We start from the raw sequence: 11978 nt of genomic DNA, 5'->3' as shown, positions 1-11978 counted from the left end.
TCTCATACATGAATACACAACACACACACACACACACACACACACACACACACACACACACACACACACACACACACACGACTGGCCCAATAGGATACACATTCCATTTATAGCAGGGAGGAGAAGTGAGAGGTCGTTGAACACAGATGAGAGAAACTTGAGAACATGGTCGGTGTGTAAACTCGGCGTTACCTGGCCTCGGCGGGGCTGCTGGTGCTACCGATCTTACTGAGTCGATCATTGACTCAGAGGATTGTTGTTAGTCTGGTACCTCATTGATACCACATGTGTACCTGTTGTAGACCAGTCTTGTTCCTGTTCAATTTATGTTGTGTTAATGTGAGGTATTAGTTGTATTAATGTTAGGTATTAGTTGTGTTAATGTTAGGTATTAGTTGTGTTAATGTTAGGTATTAGTTGTTTTAATGTTAGGTATTAGTTGTGTTAATGTTAGGTATTAGTTGTGTTAATGTTAGATATTAGTTGTGTTAATGTTAGGTATTAGTTGTGTTAATGTTAGATATTAGTTGTGTTAATGTTAGGTATTAGTTGTGTTAATGTTGGGTATTAGTTGTTTTAATGTTAGGTATTAGTTGTGTTAATGTTAGGTATTAGTTGTGTTAATGTTAGGTATTAGTTGTTTTAATGTTAGGTATTAGTTGTGTTAATGTTAGGTATTAGTTGTGTTAATGTTGGGTATTAGTTGTGTTAATGTTAGGTATTAGTTGTGTTAATGTTAGATATTAGTTGTGTTAATGTTAGGTATTAGTTGTGTTAATGTTAGATATTAGTTGTGTTAATGTTAGGTATTAGTTGTGTTAATGTTAGGTATTAGTTGTGTTAATGTTAGGTATTAGTTGTGTTAATGTTAGGTATTAGTTGTGTTAATGTTAGGTATTAGTTGTGTTCCGGTTAAATACCACTCGTGTACGTGTTAGATACCAGTTTTATATCAGTCATGTACGTATTACATACCTGTCATTCGTGGCTCAGTGATCAGTACTTTCGCCTCACAAACTAAAGTTTCCCGGGTTCGATTCCCAGGCAGAGTAAGAAGTGTTCTGATTGGTTCTCATCATCCACGTTGACCTCCTGACGTGTCCCTGTCATCTATACACAGCAGTCACGGCAGATTTTAATGTTTCGTCAAAATAGTAGGTTAGGTTAGGTTAGGTTAGCGTTATGTTAGATTAGGTTAGCTTCGATTAGATTAGATTAGCGTTAGTTTAGATTAGATTAGCGTTAAGTTAGATTGTATTAGCGTTCGGTTAGATTAGATTAGCGTTCGGTTAGATTAGATTAACGTTAGGTTAGATTAGATTAGCGCTAGATTAGGTTATGTTAGGTTAGGTTAGGTTGGAATAGTTTAGGTTAGACTTGGTTAGGTTAGGTTAGGTTAGGTTAGGTTAGGATGGAATAGTTTAGGTTAGACTAGGTTAGGTTAGGTTAGGTTAGGTTGGAATAGTTTAGGTTAGACTTGGTTAGGTTAGGTTAGGTTAGGTTAGGTTGGAATAGTTTAGGTTAGACTTGGTTAGGTTAGGTTAGGTTAGAAAGTCTTGCCTCTCTACTTCCATATTTCAACCATTTACGATTTTCCGTAGTTAGGAGAAAAAAATGGCGATTTTTTTCCTGGAAACTAACGGGAGTGATATTGACCTTTGGAGCGTGTCTTGTGTCCACCTCCGTCAGTGTCACGTGTGCCTGCGATTACTGTCCAGGGATTACAGGATTTTAATTGTTGGATTATCTTAAGATTATACCCACCATTGCTTATTTCACCTTAGCATTAACCACTCTAACACTAAACTATCCTGTCCTAAGCTAACCTAATCTAACTTAACCTTATCTAACTTTATTCAAACCTAACTTATCCTAATCTAACCTAACCTAACATAACATAATCTAGCGCTAATCTAATCTAACCTAACGTTAATCTTATCTAACCGAACGCTAATCTAATCTAACCGAACGCTAATACAATCTAACTTAACGCTAATCTAATCTAAACTAACGCTAATCTAATCTAATCGAAGCTAACCTAATCTAACATAACGCTAACCTAACCTAACCTAACCTAACCTACCCTACCCTATTCCAACATAACATAACATAATTAACTTGAACTAATCAGTAAGATGTTGTGATGTTAGGCGTCAGAGGGCGTGGGTGTTTGTGTGTGTGTGTTGGCGTGCGTGTCTGTGGGCGTGTGAGGCAGGAGCACCACGCCCTGACCTGAGCCACTAGCTGTGACCTTTAGATCTGGCGTAAATAAATCAGCACCTCTCCCTCCCTCCCTCCATCCCACCTCCCCTCTTTCTCTCTCTCCCTCCCCTCTTTCCCTCTCTCCCTCCCCCTTCCCCCCACCTCTCCTCTTTCCCTCTCTCCCTCCCCTTTCCCTCCCACCTCCCCTCTTTCCCTCTCCATACCCCCTCCTACCCTCTTTCCCTCCCCCTTCCCTCCCACCTCCTTCCCTCCTCCACATCAACACACCTTCCTTTATATAATACTTCTCCTATAACTACTATGTTAATAAAAAAAATATACATTACCTATAAAACCACAAACTCACATTATTATAGAGTCATCATACCTAAAACAAAAGCTAGGTTCTGAGTTGTGATTTTAAAGGTTCAGAACAGGTGTGAGTCCATGTGTGTGTGTTGAGGAGACGTTAAGAGTGTGTTTATGGGGCGTAAATATCTGTGTCATATTAACTATAAAACACCTCAAGTGACCCTTTAATTATGTATAAAGATTCGGGTGTATTAGTGTGACAGAGGTTGGGTTATGATATCTCCCCCTGTTTATGGTTATGGGTTCAGAGTTGGCATGTGATCACACTATTAACTTCTCCTTTAGACACACACACACACACACACACACACACACACACACACACACACACACACACACACACACAGGTACCATCGTCGTGTTGTTATTCATGTAAACAAGGTTAAGGTTTTTTCCACGACGCCATCAGCTGACGCATCACAACACAAAACAGCTGACTAGAGGCTCACACTATAGCACCACCCAGCAACCAGTACATACGAATAAAAAATACACAAACGTGATACTGATACTGGTATTTAATTGATACCTACACCTGGTATAGACAGTGTTATGGTTACTATTCTCTTGATATTTGATATACATGGGACGGTGACACATGAGTAGAAACACAGGTAGGGTTGTCAGGTATGGGGCAGCGACACGTGCCTATCACCTCGATCGTGTCCTAGAGGTCGCTGACGGGGTGCTCGCTTAACATTGGACCAAGTGCAGAATTAAATAGATAGATAGATAAATAACATGTAGTATTATAAAAATTAAGGTTGATTATTTAGAATTACGGGTCCGTTCTCTCCATAAGGGGTTCTGGGTTCGGGGGTTTGGACGCGGTTTCCAGATTTGACCATGGGGACACCAGGTACATGTGGGGGATGGGGGGAGGGGTCGTGTCTGGGGGTGGTTTTGGGAAGGGGTCATGTCTGGGGGTGGTCATGGACATGGGTTGTGTCTGGGGTTGGTCATATGGGAAGGGGTCGTGTCTGGGGGTGGTCATGAGAAGGGGTCGTGTCTGGGGGTGGCCATGAGAGGGCCGCCTGGGGATGGTCATGGGATAGTTGGGTAATGCCACTTATTAAAAAATATCTCATTTATTGATTACAAAAATGCCCACACACACACACACACACACACACACACACACAACACACACACACACACACACACACACAAAACACCGTGGGAGTGTGGTAATTGGACAGTAATCTAGGGTGTTATTGTCTGCTGTTTACCGTACAAGTTCAGAAGTATAATTATGTAATGAAGCCATGTTGTTTACAGTCCTGTGTGTGTGTGTGTGTGTGTGTGTGTGTGTGTGTGTGTGGGTCAGTTAGCGTGGTTCCAGGCCATGTCAGGTAACACTCAACAGAGGGCCAGGAGATACCCACCAGATGGCCATAATACACCCACAAAAGAGGGCCATGCCACACCCACTAGGGGATCAAGCCACACCCTCTAAAAGACCAGGCCACACCTACCAGAGGACCAAACCACACCCATTAAAAGACCAGGCCACACCCACTAAAAGACCAAACCACAACTACCAGAGGGCCAAGCCACACCCATTAAAAGACTATACCACACCTACCAGAGAGCCAAGCCACACCCATTAAAAGACTATACCACACCTACCAGAGAGCTAGGCCACACCCACCAATACTTACTAAACATAAACATCACGCAGGGCCACATCACTACTACCAGAGATGTCATTTTCTGGCATTTACGAGATAGTGTCAGCAGCTTCAGGCTCTAGTGGCTATGTGTATGGGTGATGTATGGGTAATGTATGAGTAATGTATGGGTAATGTATGGGTTAATGTATGGGTAATTGTATGGCCAGTGTATGGGTAATGACCCATGTATGGGAAAATTTGTTGGTAAATATGTAGGATATAGTGTCACCATCAACGCGCGCACACACACACACACACACACGTACACAAAAGAGCCAGCAACTCAAATTGTTGTTTATATATCATTATGGTATTAGAGATATATGCTATGTTTCTGTGTGTGTAATAATAATAATAATAATAATAATAATAAACGGTTTATTAATAGGTGTTGCAGCCGGTGGCTGAAAATATACAGACTTACATTTGATTTAGACATAATGATATAATATGCATTGAATACATTTACAGGGCTGTACAGTACATAAATCAGGAGTTGTTTATTATTTTAACAATAGATGGGATGGTGCTGTTCTTATATCTATCGGTGCGGGCTCTTATGGGCTGAATTTTGTTGTAGTGGCGGACTGCGCGAGTTGGGTGGGGGGCTGCAGGTGGCAGGAGGTGGCGATAACGAGGGTGGTGCAGTAGTCCACGGCCAAACCTTTCTAGTGTGTGTGTGTGTGTGTGTGTGTGTGTGTGTAAATGCCGAATATTTCATCTCACTATGTTTGATAATAATTCATCTTTGTATCGTAAGTTTAGAAGGATAGTCAAGTGCGTTTAACATCACCAAGATCGAGAAAAATGCGTCAATATGTTACCCAGAACAAGAAAAATGCGTTCTTACGTCACTAAGAACAGGAAAAATGCTATTTATTTATTTTTTCATCTTAAACAAGTCAAATTCGCCTTACAAACTTCTGAAACTGGAGGCCCGGACAGGTGGTGTTGTGGAGGCAATATCTGAGAGGATGTTGACGGTGTTGACAGCTTCGTCAGGTAGGTGGTGAGAGCTCTCTTACACCTGGCTGTGTTGTGCTGTGTCGAAGTCTACACTCTGCCTCTTATATTGTGATTTATCCCCCGTCTGGCCTGCTGAGGTTCTGTGTTTTATTGTGAGTTCTATTTATTTTATTCTGTGTGTTATTGTGAGTTCTCTTTATGAGGTTCTATGTCCCATGTTTGTCTTTTGAGTTTCCCTTATGAGGTTCTGTGACTTTGTGAGTTTCCTTTACGATTTCTCATTGTGAGTTGTGTGTTCGCCTTCTATCTTCTGAGTTTCTTTGTGAGGTTCTACGTTTCTTGTCTGCCTTCTGAGTTCTGCAGACAACTCACCAGAAACACAAACTACCCTCAGACCCACAGCCTCCCTCCAGGCCCACAACAAGCCCCCTCCCCCAGACCCACAACAACCACACCAGACCCACAGCAACCCTAACCAGACCCATATCAACCCCACAAAAACCCAAAATAACCCTCGAGACCCACATCAAGCCTCCCCAGATCCACAACAACCCCTCCAGACCCACAACAACCCCTCCAGACCCACAACAACCCCCCAGACCCAACAACCCTCCAGACCCACAACAACCTCCAGACCCATACCAACCCCCAGACCCAAAACAACCCTCCAGACCCACCAAGCCTCCCCAGACCCACAACAACCCCCCAGACCCACAACAACCCCACCAGACCCAACAACCCTCCAGACCCACAACAACCCCTACCAGACCCATCAACCCCACAAAGACCCAAACAACCCTCCAGACCCACATCAAGCCTCCCCAGACCCACAACAACCCCTCCAGACCCACAACAACCCCACCAGACCCACAACAACCCTCCAGACCCACAACAACCCCACAAAGACCCATAACAAGCTCACCAGACCCACAACAACCCTCCAGACCCACAACTCCTCCAGACCCACAACAACCCCTTCAGACCCACAACAACCCTCAGACCCACAACAATCCCTTCAGACCCACAACAACCCTTCAGACTCACAAACCCCTCAGACCCAAACAACCCCTCCAGACCCACAACAACCCTCCAGACCCACAACAACCCCCTCCAGACTCACAACAACCCTCCAGACCCACAACAACCCCACCAGACCCACAACAACCCTCCAGACCCACAACAACCCCTCCAGACCCACAACAACCCTCCAGACCCACAACATCCTCCAGACCCAACAACCTCCAGACCCACAGCAACCCCTCCAGACCCACAACCTCCTCCAGACCCACAACAACCCCTCCAGACCCACAACCCAACCCCTCCAGACCCACAACAACCCCCCAGACCCACAACCAACCCCTCCAGACCCACAACAACCCCTCTAGACCCACAACAACCCTCCAGACCCACAACAACCCCTCCAGACCCACAACATCCCCTCCAGACCCACCTTCCCTCCAGACTCTCCTCCTGACCCACAACTCCCCAGATCCCCACCCGAGCCACAAACAAGCCACCCAGGTGACTTAAGATAGCCTCTCATAAGCAGTCATTGTGAGAAGATCTCCCCGGGTGAGGGCTATTCACTGAGGAGGAGCAGGGTCGTTGTGTGATGGGGAAATAGTGAGTTTTGAAGGGAGATTGTGAGGGAGATGAGAGGGAAAACAATAGTTGAACGAGTGGGAGGAGAGGTATTGTGTGTGGGGGGAACAGGGATGGAGGGAGAAGAGGTTTTGTGTAAAAGGAAGGAGGGTGGGAGGAAAAGGTTTTGTTTGAGAGGAGGAAGGAAGACGGGGAGGGAAAGGTTTTGTGGGTGGAGGGAAGGAAGGGGAGGTGGGTTTTATGTTAGAGGAGGAAGGAGTGTTGTGTTAGAAAATTGAGGGAAAGGGGAAGGGAGAGGTATTGTGTGAAGGAAGGGAAGGAAAGGCGGGAGGAAGGATAGTGCTATGTAAAGGGAGGAGAGGAAGGAGAGAAGGAGTGAGGGATACTGTGTGAAGGTAGAGAGGGAGAGGGGGAGGGAAATAGGGAGTGGTACTGTGTCAGGGGAAGGGAGGGAGGGCGGGAGGGAGGGGGAGAGTAATAATGGAGGAGACGTGTGAGGGGAGACAATAGTAGCATGTAGGGGAGGGAGATCTTTGTATGAGGGGTGGGGGAGGGATGTGGGGGTGCTGTGTGAGGGGAAGGAGGAAAGGATATTGGAAGAGGGTGTAGGAAGAGGCTTTATGTGAGGGGGGAGGAGGAGGAGGAAGAGGTATTGGGGAAGATTAGGATTCTTAATAAGAGAGAGAGAGAGAGAGAGAGAGAGAGAGAGCGAGAGCGAGAGAGAGAGAGACCAATTTCATAAGTGAGTCTATGTAAAAAATAAAATCCTTTCATGAAATAATTAGAATGAAGAACCAATAAGAATATAACTGTCTGGTATAATTTCATTTTATTTCATTATTTTCAAAGACTATATTACAGGTAGAGAGTTCTTAATTTTAATAGTGTATTTGTAAATACATACTGTGATTCGCCCACGCCACTATGACGTCACACATGTAAATAAACAGTCGAGGCAGTTCATTGGTGGGATCGTGTTGGTGCTAGACAATCGTCGATATCAGGGACACCCATAAAACAGTTCTTTGTTTACACACACACACACACACCATGACGTCACGCTATATAAACCATGACGTCACGCTATGCATACCTTGACGTCACTATGATGTCGTGTTCCCATGCACGATGTGAGTCACGTGATGTCAGTCAATCCCCTGTTATTACTCACCCCGACCCGCGGACGTCACGTGGGTAGTATTCTCGGTCCCTAACTAACTAACTAACTAATGAACTAACTAACTAACTAACTAATGAACTAACTAACTAACTAATGAACTAACATACTAACTAACTAACTAATGAACTAACTAACTAACTAATGAACTAACTAAATAACTAACTAATAAACTAACTAACTAACTAACTAATGAACTAACTAACTAACTAACTAATGAACTAACTAACTAACTAACTAATGAACTAACCAACTAACTAACTAACTATTTATCTATATATTTGTATATTTATTTATGTAACTATTTATCTATCAATCTATCTTTTTACATATGAATTCGTAACTAACTAACAAACTACTTCATTAGGTCCTCACCATACTGTAACTACGGCAGGGGAGAAGCAAGGATTGTATCTCTCTCAGCTTCACTAAGTCATCCCATATTTTTTTTTATTATTTTTATTGGGCACCCCCGTACATCCTGTGCAAAGTGAAGCGCAGAAGCGCTTACAGCGCCCAACTGGGAAGCATGCTAAGTTCATGCTTGCCTTTATGTCGCATGAGTTAAGGGCGTAGAAGCCTGAAGAGTCATAGGTTTTCGTCAGTAAGTTATTGGAAGCTCCAACAACTTTCCCTGAATACGAATTCGCAACTTTTCGATTTACAACAGGTAAAGAGGGACCAATGGGGGCTAGGAAGTTTGTCCAAACAACTTTCCACCGGCCCGGGAATCGAATCCGTGACATCTCGCTTGCGAGGCAAGAGCGGTACCGCTCTACCACCGGCGCCCCGTCAACCCATATACAACTGTTACGTCAGGAGGAGTCAAAAAGGTCAAAAGAAACAGGTCAGAGGTCAGGATAAAGATGAGAGGTCAAAGAGAGAGAGAGAGATGAGAGGTCAAGAGAGAGAGGTGGGATCAAGAAGAGAGAGAGGTGAGGTCAAGGAGAGAGATGAGAGGTCAAAGAGAGATGAAATGTCAAAGAGAGAGATGAGAGGTCAAGGAAAGAGAAGTCAGAGGTCAAGAAGAGAGAGAGAGAGAGAGAGAGAGGTGAATCCTGTACCTATGAGAATCTGACATTGCCTCACATGAGTTGACACCTTACTCAAGTAACGGTACATAGTTCAATAATAATCTGAGAAACACTAATACTAAACATTTTTTTCTGGTGTTAAATCGATGTTTATGGTTGTTTGGGTGTTTTTCTTGTCTACCATTAATGTTTACGATTCTGGTTTATATTATAAGGTTGAAGTATTTGACTTGTGTTAGATCAACGTTTTTTTTTAAGGTAGTTTGGATGTTTTCTTTGTGTTTAATCGATGTTTTAAGATTCTCGACTGCAATCGTATATTAGATCAATGTTTACTAATCTGGGATGTTTTGTGGCGTTGATGTTCACGTTAAACATCAATAGGGAAGAAGCAACTAACACACATATAAAACATTATATAAATTAAACATTGACTCAAAACAAATTACCTTATCTGTTAGAAATCAATGTTTAAAATCCAGGGGGAAGATGTTTTGTAAGATTGGTTATCACGGTAAACATCAGTAGTAAGGAGTACACATAGTAGTAGCAGTTAAAAGATTGACAGGTGTTGTGGAATGTTGACAGGTAGACTGTATAGTTATTTAGGAAGGCTGGAGGTGAAGTGTTAAATGTCTTGTGTAATTTACCGATATTAAAGGTGAGGATGTGATAGCCTGGACGGGGGGAGGGCGAGGAGGAAGGGAGGGGGGTGAATAGAGAGACAGGAAGGTACGGCAATGATGGATGAATGTCTTATTAACTCTCTCTCCATAACTGTATACCTGTACATGTTTATATTTATCTATATATGCCTCTATCTATCTGTCTATCTTTATATCTATCTATCTATCTCTATATCTGTGTATCTATATCTGTATCAATGTATAATTATCTATTTATGTATATCATATATATATACACACACACACAATAATATATATATATATATATATATATATATATATATATATATATATATAGCGTCCATAAGGTAAGTACTGTATATATCATAATTAAAGAGGGAAGACGGGCAGCACAAGGCTCGTGTCCTCCCCACATTATTGACTCACCACCACACACACACACACACACACACACACACACACACACACACACACTCACACACACACACACACACACACACACACACACACACACACACACTCACACACACACACACACACACACACACACACACACACACACACACACACACACACACACACACACCTTAAATTATATTCCCCGAGTCAGGCATCAACACCTTCCTTTAACAGTCGTCTATCTTCTTTAATTATGTCTTCGTATGTCGTAATTTTGTGTATTTATAGAGATATTGAATTACCCGGGTGGAGGGACGGGGATAGTGCACACAACCATCCCTTGAGCCGTTCGCACCTCCCTACCAAAAATTTGAGTTTTTTTATCTTCAACACTGTGGAAATGTTTATGGAACACACACACACACACACACACACACACACACAATGTATTTTATATATATAGATGTGTTTTGTATGTATACGCATGTTCGAGTCCCTCCAACCCTAAGCTAACTTAATCAATACTGAATTAACCGAGACTAACTTAACCTAACTTTACCCAAACTAACCTAAACTAACCTAACTTCAACTCATAAGAGCGGAAATCCTGTACTTGAAAACTGGGACAAGGACTACAGCACACAAGACTGGCTACGTAGCTCCCCGAAAAAGAAAATGTATATATATATATATATATATATATATATATATATATATATATATATATATATATATATATATATATATATATATATATATATATATATATATATATATATATATATATATATTTTTTTTTTTTTTTTTTTACATTCATTAATAAAGAACAAAGGGAGAGCGTTTCCATAACGTCACTTTGGTAAATTAATAAATAGTGTATGTTTTTATAACTGCATAATAAATGAAAGTGATTGATGAACGGGTTGACCAATGGTAGTGAACCTGTGGGTGGGCTGGTGTATACAGTGTGTTAGAGAGAGAGAGAGAGAGAGAGAGAGAGAGAGAGAGAGAGAGAGATTTTATTAATAATTTACATCTTCACATGGTCACTAAGCCATAATTAAATATTATCATTATTATACCCTTCCTCTCACCCTTCTTCCCTATTTCCCTTTCTTTTCCTCTCCATTTTCCTCTCTCCATTTCTATTATATCATTTTCTCTCTTCCCTGTCACTCTTCCTCCATGGCCCACTTTCTCGCTCTCTTTTCTTCCACCACTGTTCCTCCATGGCCCCTCCCCCTCTCTCTCTTCCTCCCTCTCACTCACCCAGCATCCCTCCCTGCCTTCACTCACCCAACACCACTCCACCTAAGGTCCTCCACAAGTTACAACAACCCTTCACCTCGATTTTGTCACCCGGAGTTAAGATTGTCTCGGATTGGTACGTTCAATTTTCCTCCTGAATGGAGATGTGTGAACGAATCTAATTGGTTCCCTTTTACCTACGACACAAAGATGGGTTTTCGTGGGTGAAGAAGTTGTTTTATCTCCCTTAACTGGTGATGTGAGAATGTATCTAACTGGTTAAGGTTTTTAATATCTCCAGTTACAAGAAGAATATTTAATGTATGGAGTTTTGAGAATCCATCTTTCATCGTAGCGTAATATTAGACACGGTGTGATCATTCTATTTATGATTAAGAATAAACACACTATTTTCTGTGAGTCCTGGAGGTGAGGACGGTGTTGCTTACTTCGTGTGAGAAATATAGAGAGAACAAAATCTGCTGAGGAAGTTCCATCTCGTAGTCAAGGGGTTAAACATAATTTTGCTGCTTCTACAAGATATAGATTCAAACATATTCTTAATCCATTTGTTTATAATTGACCCATTTTGCAACATTCTACTTAGAACATGAATCCACCCCCGTCTTAACCTATGGTAGCTGTAGTATTTTCATCT

General features: G+C 42.1%; 1 protein-coding gene across 1 annotated transcript; it reads left to right on the top strand.

Annotated features, from left to right (window-relative positions):
- Positions 1 to 5221: 5221 nt before the first annotated feature.
- LOC121857521 (mucin-2-like) lies at positions 5222 to 6743 on the top strand. The gene is made up of 2 exons (XM_042353608.1): positions 5222 to 5249; positions 5569 to 6743. The coding sequence occupies exons 1-2, from the start codon at positions 5222 to 5224 to the stop codon at positions 6741 to 6743; spliced, it is 1203 nt and encodes a 400-aa protein (XP_042209542.1).
- Positions 6744 to 11978: the final 5235 nt, after the last annotated feature.

The sequence above is a fragment of the Homarus americanus genome, unplaced genomic scaffold (assembly GCF_018991925.1).
Source record: "Homarus americanus isolate GMGI-L3 unplaced genomic scaffold, GMGI_Hamer_2.0 scaffold54347, whole genome shotgun sequence".
In the NCBI taxonomy this organism is placed as follows: Eukaryota; Metazoa; Arthropoda; class Malacostraca; order Decapoda; family Nephropidae; genus Homarus; species Homarus americanus.
Note: the sequence above shows the minus strand (reverse complement) of the source record. Positions and strands in the feature narration are given on the sequence as shown.

Bases quoted from the DNA above. Each gene is read 5' to 3' on its own strand.
- LOC121857521 (XM_042353608.1), top strand. From the start codon at position 5,222: ATGTTGACGGTGTTGACAGCTTCGTCAG. The intron at 5,250-5,568 runs GTAGGTGGTGAG...CTGCCTTCTGAG, and splicing joins GGTGTTGACAGCTTCGTCAG to TTCTGCAGACAACTCACCAG.